A 17,353-nucleotide genomic window follows, 5' to 3' on the forward strand; every position below is an offset into this window, starting at 1 on the left:
TTGTAATGCATTAGTGTGTTGCTGCAAAGTGTGTATATAGTAAGCATTAAATGTTTTAGTTGGAACAATAAAAACTAATATAAAATGCATTGGTCCTGGATTTTGCAGTCCATAAACTGTGCAGTTTGCCTTGAGTATCTCTTTTGGCCTCAGAAAAAGTTTTTAAGAAGATGATCTTCATAAAATCTTGTGAGTGAGATTAACCCTACTGCTTAAAAGTTTTTAAAGTCCTGAGTAGCAATTTCCAAAGGCAGACAAACATGATTTTGAAAGGATGCTATTTCTTCCAGATCTCAATGAGACTGAAATGAGGAATGAGTGAGGTGAAGAACACCACCTGAAATAACCATGGTGATGTGTTGAGAACCTGGTACCTAGCACAAAGAACTAAAATGGAGAGCTAAAAAAAAAATCACAAATTATCAAGAAGATAGATTATGTCCAGATTCTTGAGCATAAAATAGTCCAAAGCCAGGTTTTGGGTGTTCACAGAGCAAAACAACACTGAAAACCACGGTGGGTTTATGTCCTTTTGCGATTTAAATTGTAACACCCTTTTGTGATACGTTGCTTGTTGATTGGATATTTCTGGGATGCAAGGAGTGTTTCCATGGAACACCAGTTCTCTCCATTTTGTGGTTATACTTAATGCAGTGATAGACACCCTAAGGAAGGCAGCTGTGCTTTGTCTGTTCACTCTGCAGTTGCCAACTTCAGCTTGTCTGGAAAAAATAATGGGATCTTTCCGTTCTATGGCACCCTTGGTGATATATGAAAGGCAGTAACAGCAGTTCCCAGGGATAATTGCAGCACCGCCTCACTGTCTCCTGCTGCTTTAGGAACTGTGTTTGCTCCCCAGATTGTGGTGATTACTGAAGGAGTTTGCATGTGAGAGGGAAAAATGAGCTGTTACAAACAGGGACAACTGAGCCTCAAATGCTCTCTTAGAAGAGAATGAGATAAACACAGCTTAGAAACAGTGCAATTTGACAGGAGGCTTTCTGGGATTAGAGTGTGTTTGAAAAAGACAATGAGCATTGATTTCATTGCTGTCTCTTCTCAGATTGACTAGGGGGTTTTAAGATGATAGAGATGTATGTCTCTATACAATACCATTTTCATTTTTTAAAAGAGAGGTGGGAAAGAATGGTGGTTAGAATGACAGTGATTGACAACTTGCTTTTAAAATCTGAGGGAATGGAAGCACAGTCCTCTCAAATTGCACTTACCTGTTAGCAGCAACTTAAGAATCCATTCTCAGCGTGAGTCTTACATGTGTAACCATCAGACTTAGTGGCTAGACTGCAAAGTAGGTCTCCCAGCTATGCTGCAAATCTTCCAGATTAGAGGACAGTGTGGCTTTTATGGATATGCAAACATGGTTTCATCCTTTAGTGTGAGCAAGAAGAAATAAGTCTGTGTAGCCTTGAATTTGACATAATTCAGCCTTGCTAGCAGCAAGTTCTTTCTGAGGCTGCAGGTGTATAATGCTGGAAGTCTTTGTTTTCCAGGGTTTTTTTTGAGTACTGAATCTGTCCTTTTCAGTCATTCCTGCTCTGCCAGATATGATTGTCTGCTGAAAAACAGGAAGAGAGTAGTGTCCATAACACTTTCAGGACTGAGGCTGGTGGATGAGAAATCCACAAGGAAAGTACCCAAGGGCTTTGGCAAACTAGGCAAGATGAGATGGGAAATACGCACGGTCCCTTGCTTATATTTCTCCTTCTTTTTCTTCAGAGCAAAGAAACATTCAGAAGAACATGAATTTCACTCTGTATTTGGCCACTAGAAGTTGAGTAGACATTTCTCATCCCTGCAGCACTTGGTGTAAGCCCAGAGACAGCACACCACACCTCTGTCAGATGGGAAGAGATCCCAGTCTGAGACACACTAATCTCTCCTGCCCTTGTCAGCCATTCTCCAGTTCCTGCTTGCTGCAGCAGAATAATCTGTGCTCTAGGCTGCAGCAGCACAGCTCTAAGTGTGTGGTTCATAGAGTCCCCATCTTGCTTTGTCAGTGCTCCCTGCTGTGAATCTCCCCAGAGGCACTTGCACCTTGAGGCTTGTGTTTTGGAAGGGAGAAGGATTGAGAGTGTTGACTTTCCTCAGCACCAGCATCAGGAAGCAAAAGCAGCTGGTAGCTGCTCCATATCCACAGCTCACCATCACTATTCAGAAAGAAGGAACAAGAACTGTGACTGTCCAGTGGAAAACCAACAGCATCAGCCTTCTGCTGCTCCTCGTATGGATCCTGTGAACCCTTTACTGGTCAATGAACATTTGGCATCTCATGCTGCAGATTCCCCTCTTAGGCATGAATTAGTGCTGGGTCCTTCTTTAAGAAGCTCAAGTGAAAGTGTGAACACCTGCCACAGTTCAGCCCTGACCGTGGGAAATCTTGATCCATCTAATTTGGAGTGTTTTCAGCCTCTTTTGCAGTCCTCACAGATTTCTGCTAGCTTGTACTGTTCAGTCCAGAGGCTTGAGCAGGAAAGTGCTCTGATGGGGATACGGGGTTCCCTCCCTCTGGAGCCCAAGTCTTCTCCACTCGTTGGCCATTCACACTTTGCTCCTGATGATTTAGGTCCCAGTATCCTGACCATGGGAGAACAGCTAGCTGCAGTAAAAACCAATGCTGCTCAGGCAAGATTGAAATGGGGTGTCCCATTTGCTAAAGACTGGAGCCTTAGTGCAGTGACAAGGGACTTCAGTCCTACTGAGCCTCTCTCTGTCTCTCACAGGTATGGATACATTGGCTCAAACACATGGAGAACCAACATTTCAGGTGGCATCCACCCACAAACCCTTGTTTCTGGAGTGGGCTCTGGCAGGCTAGTGGATACAGAAGCAGATTCCTGCTTCAATTGCTCCCCTTTCTCCAAAAGCCAGTCCCTGGTAAAGCCATCTCTGGAAACTGGTAGTCTTTATGTACACAGAAAAAGTCATTCTCCTGGAAAGGTTGTTAAAGGAGAGCAGACATCTAATGGGGTGTTTCCATGTGTTGAGTCTTGGAAGAAGGACCTTTCAGCCAGTGTGAATCCAGAGGGTCTGCAGGTGTTACTGGAGACAGATTTGGGAGGGGCTCAGATGAATGTTGGTGTAGCCATGTGTGGGACTCCTACAGAAGTGTGTGTGAGCATTGCTCCTCATCCTGGAGATAAAGAGTTTAGAGCAGGCCATCAGCTTAGTGTTAAATCTGTACAAGTCAACAACTCTCAGGTTAAATGCAGCAAGGAGTCAGAAGAGGTGTGTGATTCCAGATCACAAGCAGCCAGAAGAGTGGGCAGCAGCCAGTCCAATCCTTTGGGTACACCAGCTGAAGAAGGCTTTAACAAACATTCTGATGCAGATTGTATGAACATGAGCAGAGAAGGAAGGAGAAACAAATACTCCTACCAAAGCAGCAGGAGGAATTTGGAAGCTGATGGCAATCTCGAGCAGTCTGAAGAATGTTCTGTAGAAAGGAATGCCAACAAACCACGGTGCTGTGAAGAAGGGAGCCAGACACAGAAAACTGTGCCCAGAGAGGTGAGGGTGTGCTCACTGTGAAGCATCTCTGTTCACAGCTATTACTTGTGCTTGTTTCTGCCACTTGCTAGAGGTGCAGAGTTGAGGTACAAGTGATGGGGATGCTTGTCCTACAGTTTTTTCTTGTCACTGAATGGCCAGAATCTCATCTCCTACAGTTGTTCTTCATCCCAGTGTAATGCATCTTTCCATCTCCCATGCTTCTTCCTAAAGACCTGCTTGTCAACTTGGTTGTTTTTGGAATGTAAACACCTGTTTATGTTCTCTGATTTGCATGCCAAGGGAAAGGATTTAACTGGTTTTTATTATATGCATTGTTGCAGGGCCCTGAGATTCCAGGCTTTTTGTGCCTTTTTATGTCTAAGTTTGTAAAAATATTCACAGAGCAGTGTTGTGGGAGCAGTGTCCAAGGCATCCCACATAATACATGACCTTTAGGCAGTCCTGCTCTGGTCTCCATCCAAAATGATGTGTGCCACAAAGACAAATTCTTCAACAGAGTGGAGCAGTGTGAGTAATTGTGCATTACTGTCTCTTGTCTGTTTGCAGATCTCAGAGAACAGCTTCTGGCCATTGAAGGAGAATAAGCAAAGGTAAAAAGACTGCATTTAAATATGAGTGTGTTGGTAGTTAACAGAGGAGCACTTCTGTAAAGTGGTTAAGGAGACATGTCCCTTGTAACATTGGGGTTTAGGACTTAGCCTACATTCATCTGCTGTGGTTGGCTGAGGGGCTGCATCCACTTCTTTTTAAAGGGTTGTCATTTAGAATGAAGCATGATCAAATAATTTCTGTAACTTTTCAATACTATCTTCTAAATTCAGCCTTGGTTGTTGCTACCAATGAAGAAGTGTTGGTACCATCAGTGCTACTCTTCAATGCAGCAAATTCCAGTGTGCTCACTGCACAGTTAGAGAAGATCAAGAATTCAATGTTGTGGATAAGATGTGAATGAGGTAGCTACCAGTTTAGCAAAAGTGATTTCTTACTTTGGTGTGAGATTGCATGTTTTCCATTCTTTAGAGAGAATGATTTGAAATAACCTCTTTACAGCTTGATGGCTGAACTCTGATTGCCACCTCCTGGCTGGTTTAACTTTCCTTTCTGTTAACAGGAACTCACCTCTGTTTTTTGTTTTTAAGTTTCTGTCACTTGTGTGACAAACAAATCCTAACAAGGTGTTTCCAAGCCTGGAGGAGACATATCCTTTGGAAGAGGGCAGCCAGGCAGCTTTACAGACAGCAGTTGCTTCAGAAGGGCTTTGGTGCTCTGCAGTGGACTGTGCACCAAAGGAGGACACAACTGGAGGTGGCCCAGCAGAGACATGCTTCAACTCTGCTAGCTGCCAGCTTCCAGAGGGTGAGCACTGGCTAGGGACAGTGGTGCCATGACCTTTCTGCTGTGCAGTCAGAGAAGGCACAAATCCTGTTTGGATAGGGAGGAAGAAGGGGTACCTGTGTGAAATTCTGTGATGTAGACCCTGATACTGATACTCTGTCTGCTGTTTGTTCTAATCATGTGGTTTCTTCTTCAGTGGAAGGAAGCTGTGGCAAAACAGAAGAAGGAAGCTCTGCAGCCTGAGCCTTACTCCTATACCCAAAGTTCATCAGCAGGGATATTTGGAGTAGGAAGATTAGCAACTATGACAACCTCAGCTCAGCATCAGCTTGCAACAGGATACTCAAAGGAAGTGGAGCAGGCTTGTAGGTAAGCAGAGAGATTCTCTTTCTGTTGTCTTGGACAAAGGCAAGTTTACAAACACATGGCATTTTTTCTCTCAAATGATAGCAAATTTGTTTCCATGTCCTTGAATGTATTGCTGTGGATAAACACTGCAATAATTAGTAGTTTAGTGTTAAGAACTAAACAATCCTATTTCAGAGCTTCTGTGCACCAGTGTTTGCAGAGTGATTTAGTGTCTGACAGAAATACTCCTTTATTAATTCTTTGCTTCAGCTATCACCTGCATATGTGATACAGGTGTAAATGAGGTTGGAGTGAGGCAGTACTGCAGTCTCTAGCAGTAGTAGTGTCTCTGCTGTGTGAGGAGGGAGAAAGTACTGTTGTCTTTAGCAGTAGTTTGACAGTGGAGGTGTCAAAAGAAAATCCTTTTGTTGAGGCTTCTAAATCCAAAGGCAGAAGAACAGGTTGCAACAAAAAGAGAGGGGAAAGCCATGGATTCTGTTCTGTGAGTGCCTGTTTGGACAACTGGATGTTAAGGCATGCTTGTGGCTTTTTCAGGATGGAGGGAGAGATGTGGACACAGCTTCGTCATAGGCAGAGAGGAGATGAGTTCTGCTGGAGAGCTGAAGCAATCAGAGACATGAGACGGCTGGCTGGTGAGCAGACATTCCACAGCCTTGGAACAGCCTGGATGTGTTCACCCTTTCACCAGTTTTTGTGCTTTGTGTCTAGCTGTTCTTTGAGCTCTTTCATAATGTGATTCTACGTATAGCTGGGCCAGTATCTGTGATGGTGGAGGATGGCCACTCACTATGTCATACAAGTTTTGCCTCATTCCTTGTATGAATTCAGCTACAGCATATGTTGCTCTAGCACTGTGAGCTGCCTTCCCTAAGTGTCCCTCCTGTGGCAGTTTGGAGCTAAGCCAGGGAATGTTTGCTGTGTGACACTAAGTTGTTTGAAGCTCTCCTGTTTTTTCTCTTCCTGTCAATCTCTTGTGGCCCTTGGACACAGCAGCTTTCAGACTGTGGCGCCTGCAGAAGGAGCTGCTGAGCAAAGAGGAAGCCAGGCTTTTGGAAGCCCGTGCTCTGCTGGAAAAGAAGAAGCTACGAAACATTTTCTGGATGTGGCATTCCCAAAGCTTGGAAATGAAACAGATTCTAACACTGACAACTCAATTCCAAAGAAACTTGGTCTCCCGGTGAGTTGATGAGATCTGGTTTTCATGGGAAAAATCTGTTCACTGTGAAAGTCCAAGGAATAACAGAGCCAACCTAGACAGTTCCATCTTAAAGCCATCTATCCTTTTGTTTTAGGAGTTAATAAAGATGAAAGTAGGGGTAAAAACATGAAAAGGAACTGCTGTGGCCAGAGATGTTACAACTTAATTCCTGCGCACTGCCAAAAGTTTTTTGTCCCGAAAAGATGTCCTGAAAGACCAAACCCAAGAGCAGCCATTGTGCTGCTGTGCTCTAAGCATGACAGTGGCTTTTTACTGAAATAAGCAAATAGAAGTTCAGGGGACAGCTTCTGTCTGTCTTTCCTGAACTAAAGCCAGTCTCAGGAAGACCCATAAGCTTGTATGAGTGTTTTTTAACATTTTCCTTTGGTATTCTCAGGTGCTTCAGTACATGGAAGGAGGCTGTTGAGCAGAAGGCACTTGACAGGCACAACCTGGCCCATCTCAGAGCAGTATCACTGAGGAAGCACTTCCAGCAGTGGGTTAAAATGCTGCAGGTCAGAGGAAATGATAAGCAGTTGGTGGTGAACCTCTTCCTCCTACGATGGAGGCAGCATTATGGTGAGCAGTTTGGGGTTTGTGCAGAATTTAGGCTTTAAAGGTGCTCAGGCTCCTTCTTCCTTTTCTTGTACACACTGAAAACTGAGGGGCTCAGATGATACAGGATATGAACAAACCAGAGTGGGCAGAGCAGTGGTTCTGGGTATGACAGTGAAGCTACAGGGAGGTTTGTTGCTCTGCTTCATAAATCTAACATAAACTCTTAAACCTTGCTGAAAAGAAACAATTTGAGGGCTGGGCTGGGCTGAGCTGGAATGCCATGAGACAAACAATCTCTTGTTCCTTTAAGGAGCAGTTAGAAGCTCAATAGCTGACAAGACTGTGACAGGGAGGCATGAAGGTCAGACATCATGGACTGGAGAGAGACAGTTTCTGGAGAAAACAGGCTGCTCTTTTGATGACTTCTGCCAAAAACTGAAGCTGCAGAGAATATATCTGCTGTGGAAAACAAGGCTGTGTGAGCATCAAAGAGCTGAGTGAGTGCAGAAGAACCACTCCCTGGAGCCCTGCCCCCATTAGTAGTATCCACTTGACTTTCTGAACTTTTTGCAAGAACCCCTTTTACCCTATCTATTGTCCATCATGTCTGTGCTAGTCACCCCCTCTGGTGTTCTTCTGTAACTTTACTGTCTCAGTATCTTCTGTCTCAGTTCTTTCTCTCAGACTTTGGAGCGGTGTAAACTCAGAAAAATTCTGAAATTATGGCACCAAAAGTATCTCTTGTTGAAGACAATTGAGCAAAGTTCTAAGCAATTGCACAGAGCTGTCTATGAGGAACCTCTTGCCATGCTGTTCTCTGAGGACCTCTCAACATCATCTGGCTTTTACAGCAGTGCATCAGCTACTCTGACCTCTCAAAGCTCATTGGAAAAGGTGAGAAGGTCCTGGTACACCCAGACTGCTCTGAGGTATTAAATTGCTGGGATTTTTCAGGGGAAACTTTCTGCTTCAACATGATATTGTCATCAGCAAACTGTGCTTGAAATGTAGTGCTGAATCTGTAGGGTCCTGAAGCTGAAATGAAATCTGAAAGTGTAAGGTCAATATTCCCTGTGCTTTTTCTAATTCATCATTTAGAGATGTGGGAAGGTGCTGAACTAGTGAGATTCCCTTGTACACTTGCTTCTGTTTGTGGCTGCAAGGTGGAAGGGATGAGACATAATGAGCTTCCTCACTGAGACAGTGCATATGCCCATTTCCCCTTTTCTCAGTACAGAAATCATGTATTTCTGTAATCAGTATGGAAATTACTAGCATAGGAATTACTTTCCCATCACTTACATGTTTGCTCTCCAGAAGTATCATGGCTAGCCTGCAGTTCCTTTGGATGCATTCTGGATTTCCCTGAATCTTTGATAAAAAAGGAGTAAATGGCATGGTCAGAGCTGTTAGGTGAGTTCTTGCACTGTGAGGACACTCACCTCAGCCTGTTCCTCCCTTCATACCTGCAGGAATGCAGTCTTAGTGACAGCAGCCAGCACTGCTTCTCCTCCGTTCTGACTGCTGAGGATGTCACACACATGTCATGTCACAGTTCTTTCCTGCAACTCCACCAGAGCACAGAGCTGCCGGCTGAGCTGGGTGGGGAGCTGTGCTTGCAGACCTCCTTCCCTGCACCTGGGTGAGTTGGAGACTGGTTTTTTTGGGATGCTGGTCAGAGTGACCCCTTGTTTGGACTGGCTGAATTCCTCCCTTCTGGATAATTCCTCATGTCATGTCACACACCTTTCTTCCTTTTTTCCCTCCTCACCCAACACTTTTGTCTTGCAGAAGAAATTGCTTTGTGGGAAATCCATTCCAGTCTTTAGTGCTGCAGAGTCCAGATAATCATTCCCAGCCTCTCACCAGTTACTCTGTATGGGAAGAGGTGAGGCTAGAAAGTGTTGTGTAAAATGTAAATATACAAGTGTTTGCTGTATATTCAAATTTAGCAAAGAGCCTTTGGGTTTCAGTATCAACACATCAAAAGGTCTCATTGCTATTTTGTCTTTTTTGTTCTCTCTCAAACAAGATTTGGGAGATTGAGGCTTTTCTCAGGGTAACTCTTCCCTGCCATGTGTCAGCTGAGTAGGAGTAGGGCAGGTGATTTAAAAGGGATGTGTTAAACCCTCGTGTCTGGGTGTTCATGTGGGGGGTGTGGGTTACAACAGAGCTGGGCAATCACAGAAGTCACAGTGGCAAGGAGAGATGGCTGAGCTGAGTGGAGTAACTGATATAGCAGCAGTTCAATGCCCTTTTTTTGCCTTTCTGGATCACAGGGCTGCAGTCCTGACAAGGAGGTGAAGAGTTGCTGGCAGCAAGCAGAGAAATACTGCCTGCAGAGGTGCTTCATTGTCTGGTCAGCTCAAACTCAACATCATGTAAAGGCCCAGCAGTTCTGCAGGCGCATTCGGCTGTCTCGGTAGGGATCATGCTCTCCAGAAGTTTCCTAACTCTCTCTGTTTAGAAAGCTTTACACATGCTTTAATAAAAAAAGAGGAAAAATTTCTTCCTCTAGCTTTTTTTTTTGTCTACAGTGGGAGTTTTGCAGCCCATTATTTTGTTTCCAATTTCAAAATTGCTATGCAGGAACACAGTAATTTCTGGTTTTATGGGATGGCTCACAAATTAGAGCAAGCCCAGCTCTGCTGATAACAAGTCCTGGTTTCCTATCCACTGAACTGGCATTGCTCTCAACTGATTCCAAAGCTGAAGAGCACAACAAGCTTGGAACAGCCAGGACAGAGCACTTTACTCCTAACAGCTTGTCCTGTCCCCTGACAATTTCCCCTGACATTTAATGGGGAAAGGATGTTAACAGATCAGATAGATCTGTTTTGGAAACAGATGTGTTTCCAAAACTCCCTCATGTGTTTGTTGGTAAATTTTCCTTTACCAAGGTGTGTATCTCTGTGAGTTGTTCCTACAGTCAGTGCAGCAACCTTTGTCCTTCACAGAGCCTTTCTCAGCTGGCACCACTGGGTCATGGAAAATAAGAACCAACAAGCAGCAGCAGCCCTAAGACATGGAGTTCATTGTTCCCAGATGGCTTTCAGCCTGTGGAGAAGGAGACTGGCCCAGAAAGTGGAAGCTGACCGGAGATTCAGGTGTCATGTTCAGCAGATGACTGCTGATGCTCTGAGACATTGGCATTCCTGCTGGCAAAGTGAGTTACCCCATCCCTCTGCATCACTTGTGTCTGTAGAAGAGAGAAGCTCTGGGAATGGTTGGGGTGGACAGTCACACTTTTGGCTGTGGAAAGGCACATGCTAGTCCAGGAGTCAGTCTGTGTCACTGCTTTCTTCTGGCTCTCAGTAGGACATGTGCCCTGCTATTTTGTAGTGCTTTATCTTAGGGAAGATGCTCCTTTTGCACTTCTACCTGCACTACCAAGTGTTCAAGCAGTGTATTTTAGCAGCTGGGGAGTTAAATGGAGTTCCATGCAGCATTCCAAGTTTGAACATGTTTCCTCAGACCAAACAGTCAGGTTATGCTTTAGCAGGAACAGGGTGTATCTTTTGGGGTGGTTTAACAATGCTGTTCCCTCAAGGAATTCCATATGCTCTTAGTACTTATGCTGTGCCAGGGAAGAAAAACTCCTAATTTTTAATGGAAAAATGCCTTGCAGATAAGAGTGGAAACAATTTGTGATCTCTTGCAGGGAAAATTTGAAAGAAGGTCTGACTCCCTTGCAGAGAAAAAACTACAAGGTGAATTGAGAAGTCTCTTTAGCTGCTAAAGAGAGGACAGGAAATCTTAGCAATTTTGGTCCCATTGGGTGTTTGCAGCAGATGTATTCCTTGTTCTTGTCTGGACTCTGCAGTGCAGAAACAATCACTGGGCTGAGCTCAGGAAGGTGTCTCTCCCACAGGGAAGTGTGCTCTGAGAGATCTGCAGCAGCAATGGGCTCGGCACAGCTGCCAGGAGAAGAAAAGGCTGGTTCTGCAGACATGGTATTACCAAACAAGGAAGCAGAAATATGCTGTTTTATTCTGGGAATATCTTCTCCTGCACAGGTTTGTTTCTTGATCTTAAAGCAGAGTTTCTAAGGGAAACTCTACATGAAAAGCAATTTATGCAGTAGTATCCACTGTATTTAGAGCAGAGCTTGGGTTTGGAAGTTTGGATAGCTCATGTATAAATGGAGCTTCTGTAGGAGCACTTCTCTGAGGATGTGTCTATATTAAGGGATCTCTTACTTAAAGGCTCACACCCCACCTCATTTTTTCCATTCAAAAATTATTTTCCTTACAGAACTTGTATTCAGCCTTAGCTATGCAGGGTATTTGTGCACTGAGGGAGAGATGCAAATAAATTTGTGTAATTTGAAAACTAAAAGCCTCATTTGCACTTCAGTATTTGCTGAAAGGAATTGTGGGCAGAGATCTTACAGGGATTTGATGTTTACAAATCTGAGTCTTTTAGGATTCTGGACACAGTGTGTTGATTTTAATTTAATGTGAAAAATTGAGTTCAATGTGTTCCTGCAGCAAAGCAATATAAGGCTTGTGAAGGGAGAACCATGATACTCAACTCATCTTGGTGTTATTACTATATAGGTGAAGCTGTAGTCTATCTTTGAGTCTTATGTTATGTTACAGATCCCAAAACCACAAGAAATTAATTTATTTTCTCTCTTAATTGTGTTCAGTGGCCTTCTCATTGGAAACAGTTTTGTTTGTGGTTTTTGTTGTATGAGGCCAGTGCCTGCCTGAAGTGCAGAGAAGTGTCCTGCTGTAGTGAACCAGGACTGTTGAAGTGTTTCTCTGAAATAATTCAGGAGGATAAGAATGTATAAGATTATTTATGCCAAGGGTTCATTTAAGGCATGAGAAGGCAGGTTTGGCCCTAGCAGATTTTCTTTTGAATTGCAGTTTCAGACTGAGAGGACACAAAGATCTGCAGAGGAAAGAGCAACTAAAAACCCAGTCAGACTTTGGTGACTGTGATGTTTAGACTCTGCACTTACCCCACCAAATTGCATTTTCCTCTGCAAATCTGTGTGACTCCCTCATGGGAACTGTATTTGGGAGAAGCCTTTAATGTTGCTCCTTCCTGTTGAGTGTGTCTCCATCATTAATCTTCCTTGAGTCTCCTTTGATGAGAGAGTGCTTCTGATTTCTCACCTGGATATGGTACAGGCTGAGCTCTGTCTCTTCTGAGGGGGGCATTTTTCATGCTAGGATAACCTGCAATAGCTTCCCTTGATCTTCTAAGAAGCCTGCCAAGCACAGGATATTTACACCCCTGCCCTGTGGTGCAGTGGGGTGATTTGCATAATGAAGGTCCAAATGGAGCAAGGAGCCAAAATGATAAACCAGGACTTAAAAGCAGATTGGATTCTCTGGTAGCAGAGGAAGACTGGTCTCCTGTGATCAGCCTGCAAGATACAGAGAGATTATTGTGGGTGCAGATTTACAGTGCTGGTAATAGTAACTCCTGAAGTTGTATATTTTTTGGTATAAAATTGTCTTCATAAAGATTCTAGTTGTACATCCCACATACACAGGGCCTTAGTTTGTGACAGCCAAGAAACAAAATGTGAATCTTGCCAACAAGTAGCTGTCATAAATGCTGCAAGCAGACTTCAGGGATCTGCTGGGTTCCATGCTGAAGGGGATTTTAGCAATTTTACTGTCATCCCATAATGAAAAAATGAAGAAGCCTTCATCAAGCACCATCTTTCTGGTCAGCTGGTAGCACAGAGACGAATTGAAGACTGACTAATTAATTAATTTATTTTTGTTGGGGGGGATCCAGTCTGTGTACTAGCAAGGCAGCCTAGGAAAAGCATTTGTTTTGTAGGCAAAGGAAAAGCACAGTATAAGATTGGATTCAGTTTGCAGAGGTGTTTGAAGAGGAGGAAATGCTAAAATGGCCAGAGGGAAGGAGTCTCTTGTGCTTTGAGTAGGTGAGAGCTAACAGTGCTGGGAACCTGAAGTAAAATGAGGGCAAGTTTTCAGCAGAAAGATAGCTGAAGAGTCTGAACTTGCAGCTCCCAAAGATTAGGCACTGGAAAAATATGCAGCATGGAGGTCAATGCATAAATCTTGATTGCAGAAGAAATAATAGGAACAGCTTTTTTCTTGTAGAATGCTCTTTGACTTGCTTTGACCATTTATGTGGGACACTGCAGGGCAGGTGAGAATGTGAAATTTGGTCTGACATGGAATTGTTACTTTAGGCATCTGCCTCTTTCCTGTGCTTGTAACTGTTTTTCAGGTGCCTTGTCACATGGGCCCAGGTCACTGCATGCAGACTGAGGCAGCGTGAAGCCCTCTCTTACTTGAAAAGAGTCAGAGAGCACCGTCTCCTGGTTGTGAGCTTTACTAAGTGGAGGGACAAACTCTTGAGAGCTGAACAACAAGTGCCAGGAGGGAGAAACCACAAGTGGCAGGAGCCCTCTCCAGGTAAAGCCTGGCACCGCTGGCGAGTGGCTGCAAGAGGACAGCAAGCCCTGCGCCTGGGATCCGCAGCTACTGTCAAACAAGTAAGAGAAGATAAAGGTCCCTATGAGACAGTTATTATTAACTCAGTGAGTCATGAGGCACTGAGATAGTGTGACAAGGCTTGTATAAAAACCTGGTTTGATTTGTGGTGACTGCTTAGTCCCTGCTGTGAAATTCTTCACAGACTGTGCACACAACTTCATCACCATAATCTGGCACTGATTGCAACAACCATATGGAGCACAGCAATAAGGAAAGGGGACATTTTGACCAGAGAGATGAGAGCACTCCCTCCTTTCTGCTCAAAGATAAGATGGGATAATCACTGTTCCTGCAGAGCAGAGTGAGCTGTCAGAGTTGCAGCTTTTTTCAAAAGACTCACAGCTAGCAAACTACAAAGAGGTCGATTGATTTGGAAGGGCTGAGTCAGTCCTGCTGGGATCTCATCTGTGCAGTTTCCAGCCTGGGGTCTAGCACATTAAGCTACCTGCAGAGCTGTGAGCCTGTCTCTCTAAGACTGGTTTGTGTGAGTGCTTGTGTGCATTGTGTTTACTCTTGGCTGCAGCTGTGTTATTTCTGTTTGCAGGCCTGCAACTACTGGACCAGAGCAGCTGCCTTTTCCCAGTGCTTAAGGCAGCACAGTACCCTCATAGGTGTCAGGAAAAGCAGGAAGATGTCTCTCTCTTGCTCCATGAGTAAGATTCTCCTTCCTCTCTTTTCACAGACCCATGTGGGGAGTGTGAGTGATGAGGGAAGGGTGTGAGGAATTAGTTTTACCAGACTAATTACTGGGAGTCCTCTGGGGAGTAGGAGCTCATGGCAGTCAAACTCAGTGGATTTCTTCTGTGTTCAGGAGTTGAAGGACTAAGGGCTCATGACAGCTCAGATGTCTCCCTCTCTAGCTCAAAGGTTAGCTCCTGCATTCCTTTTTTGTTTCTTAGAAAGCAGAAAATGCAGAGAAGATTCAGCACCAACTAGACTTTTTCCCAGTGCCATTCAGTGCTGGCTGGTGATCTACAGGAGCCAAAATAGGGCTGAAAGGCTGCTGGAGAGACCTGGTGTAGCAGGACCCTCTCATGCAAGGATCCAGGAGGACACAGCAGAGGTGGAATTGGAGGAGTGGGCTAAGAAGTGGCTTGGGTAAGTGGAGTGGAGGGCTCTGGGCTTCCTCTTGCTGATACCATCAGGGAAGGGCTCCCTTGTGTAAAGCTTCTTTGCTTCTTTTGCCTGCAGGAGGAAATACCTGAGGTGGTGGCATCACACAGTGGTGCTGCGCCAGTGCCAGCATGACAGGAAACTGCTCTGTCTGGCAAGGGGATGGCATCAGTGGAGGGAAGCCAGCAGGGTGCTGAAACTGGCTCAGGTGTTGGTGAGTGTCCAGTGCCACTGGGGTGGCAGTGATGGGTGTTACTGGGCAAGCCTGCTCTGCCTATAGCCTCTCATCCTAGGATATGAGACCTGGGGGTTTAACAGTGCCAGTATGCAGGAGAAATCCTGGTTTACTGCTGGGGCTAGTTTTTCCATTGTTCTTTTTGAAATGTCAGCTTGACAGACCAGTATATCCACAGATTTAGTGTTCTTTGCCTTTACAGATGGGAAACTGAAACAGGATTTGTCTAGATTGTCTATAGACTGTGTAAAAAGTACACAGCAATTATTACAATCTTTGTCCTCATCTGTGTTCCTGATACATCCCACTGGTGCCCACAGCTTCCCAAGAGCTGTCATTTGGCTTCCCCTTGTGCTCATACCCATGTTGTGCCTGGTTCCTGGATATTAGCTGTGTGAGATGATGCCTGTATAGTGTGAGCATATCCATAGTCACTGAGGAGCTTGCAGGAGCACAATGGGGCATGGTCCTTTCCCCAGGGCACTGGGACTTAGCCACACTGTGCTGGAGAGAGTAGTTTAACAAGAGCTCTGGTATTAGTCTGCTCTGTTTGTTACCAATGCAAGGTCTTTTAAGAGGGATTCAGGAAAGCAACTGGAACAAAGTGGGACTGGAGGGAAGTAAGGTAATTTGCCTGCCAGAGCCCAATTAATCTGTGTGCTGCTTCTTTTCCTGGCAGAACCAGCAGCGGCTGATAGAAAAGGCCTGGAGGGTGTGGAGACAAAGATATTTGCAAAGCTGTGTGGTGCAGAATCTTTTAAAGGAGGAAGCCAGGAGCCTCCTGTCTCAGGTAAGCATTTATGCCTTCTTCAATTCAGTGGACCTCAGAGGTACAAAAAGCACCCCAAAGGGACAACTGGTGTTCCCTGTATCTCTCTCCCTGCACAATGCACTTGCTTAGGGAGAAGTTGAATACATCAAGGAATGAGACTTGCCAGTAAAAAAGGAAAAAACCATCCAGCTTTACATGGTTTCATCTATGGGTGTTTTTCAAAGCTTTGTGTCAGGAGTCAATTTCCCTGACATGTGCCCCCTTCCCTACTGTTATTAGTGATGTTAATCCCCTAATCCCTGCCTCTTGAGGCCCCACTCAGGGAAGAAACAGGCTCCACATAGGTGCAGGGGGACTGTGCTGACTTGTACCCAGGGGCAAGCAAATCACTGTGAATTTGAGCGAGCAGGCAAAGCCTTAGAACTCATATCCAGTTTGCTCCTCTGCCTGCCTCCTGAAGCTTCATGTAGGGTTAGGCCTTCCTTTAGGGACACAGGAGCAGGTATTGAAATTAGAGGGCAGAGGGAACATTGGTCTTTCTTTTCTCACCTTGATTTTTACTCTGCATACCCCATATTGGCTCCTGGAGAGACAGGGGAAAGGTTTTGAGTGAAGGATGAAGCAGCTGGGTAACCTGAGTGTTAGATTTGTCCACTTTCCTCTTGCAGGCCTTTGGAAGGTGGTGGCAGCTCACAGCATTCCGGCGCAAGGACAAAGGATCCTGCTGAATGGAGGGGCCTGCCTGCAGCTGCTGCTCATTTCAGGACACGTGCAGGATGTGGTGCCTGTCACAACAAAGAGCTGGTCCTGTGCCATCAACAAAGAGAACACTCTGCTCTTACAATAAAAGCAGTGCTGCTGGCCAGAGGGATGAGAGCCAAAGAACAACCAGGAAGAGATGGTACCTAGTGAAAAGTCCTCTTTAAAGGACTTGATTTCCTCCTTAGCAGCACAAATGGAGAAGTTACTTACAGTTGTGAGGTTGAATTCTCTCATCTCTGGACCCTGCATTTGCTGGAGTTCTGATTAAAGGTCAAAAAAAACCTTATAGGCTTTCCTTTTTACTTAGTGTTTTTTCCTTGGACAGGAGCTTGGTGTGAAGGGGGAAGTATGCAAATACAGTCTAAGAGATGGGCAGGAGTTTGTGGGTGCTGGATCCCATTGATCCCAAAGTCTGGACTGGGTAGGTGCAAACACAGGTCTTTATTTTCAGATTTAGCTTTTACCCGAGGGGGGGTGGGAGGTGGCAGATTTCCACATGGCTCCCACCTCCTCCCCCTGTCTAGGTCCATCAGCTCTTCATTAAGCCTTTCAGTGGGTGGCCAACCTCCTGACTGCTTCCTGCTGGTTCATTTTTGTGCTGAATGGGCAAGGTATGAAGAAACCTGCTGGGAACAGCTGAGCACCAAAAGCTTTGTTGAGGCGAGACAGGCGTGTCTGATCCCCAGCCTTCCCATTACTTGCCTCTATGATTGATGCCTTGTAATTACCCTGGATATATGAGCCTGGTCTCAGACAGCTGTAACAAGAGGGTCTGAAGAATCTGGAAAAGGCTTTTCTTCCTTGCTTGTTTGAAAGAGATGCTCACAGCATGGTGGGGATCTTGAAATCCCACTGGGAACTGCTCCCAGGTCGTTTTCCTAGCCTGTGGCAGCTTTGCAAGATTGTTAAGTACACAAAGCAGCCTCAGCAGCTTCCCCAACCCTTTATTCCAATGCCGTGGGGCCTAAGGCTGTTAGGAGTCATTAGGT

The 17,353-nt window shown here is 45.0% G+C and overlaps 1 protein-coding gene across 1 annotated transcript; it reads left to right on the forward strand.

The window, feature by feature from the left end:
* The first annotated feature begins 3,552 nt into the window (after positions 1-3,552).
* C24H1orf167 (chromosome 24 C1orf167 homolog) lies at positions 3,553-17,273 on the forward strand. The gene is made up of 19 exons (XM_033079519.2): positions 3,553-4,121; positions 4,671-4,887; positions 5,063-5,235; positions 5,770-5,867; positions 6,226-6,412; positions 6,831-7,012; positions 7,302-7,488; positions 7,663-7,885; positions 8,464-8,633; positions 8,783-8,879; positions 9,271-9,413; positions 9,949-10,157; positions 10,863-11,007; positions 13,214-13,481; positions 14,027-14,135; positions 14,382-14,580; positions 14,674-14,809; positions 15,510-15,620; positions 16,271-17,273. Exons 1-19 carry the CDS (start codon positions 3,994-3,996, stop codon positions 16,328-16,330), a joined length of 3,042 nt encoding a protein of 1,013 aa, XP_032935410.1. The 5' UTR covers positions 3,553-3,993; the 3' UTR covers positions 16,331-17,273.
* Positions 17,274-17,353: the final 80 nt, after the last annotated feature.

Source organism: Catharus ustulatus, chromosome 24 (assembly GCF_009819885.2).
Source record: "Catharus ustulatus isolate bCatUst1 chromosome 24, bCatUst1.pri.v2, whole genome shotgun sequence".
NCBI lineage: Eukaryota > Metazoa > Chordata > Aves > Passeriformes > Turdidae > Catharus > Catharus ustulatus.

Bases quoted from the DNA above. Each gene is read 5' to 3' on its own strand.
- C24H1orf167 (XM_033079519.2), top strand. From the start codon at position 3,994: ATGATGTGTGCCACAAAGACAAATTCTTCAACAGAGTGGAGCAGTGTG. The intron at 5,868-6,225 runs GTGAGCAGACAT...CCTTGGACACAG, and splicing joins AGACATGAGACGGCTGGCTG to CAGCTTTCAGACTGTGGCGC. The intron at 14,581-14,673 runs GTAAGTGGAGTG...TTTTGCCTGCAG, and splicing joins TGGGCTAAGAAGTGGCTTGG to GAGGAAATACCTGAGGTGGT.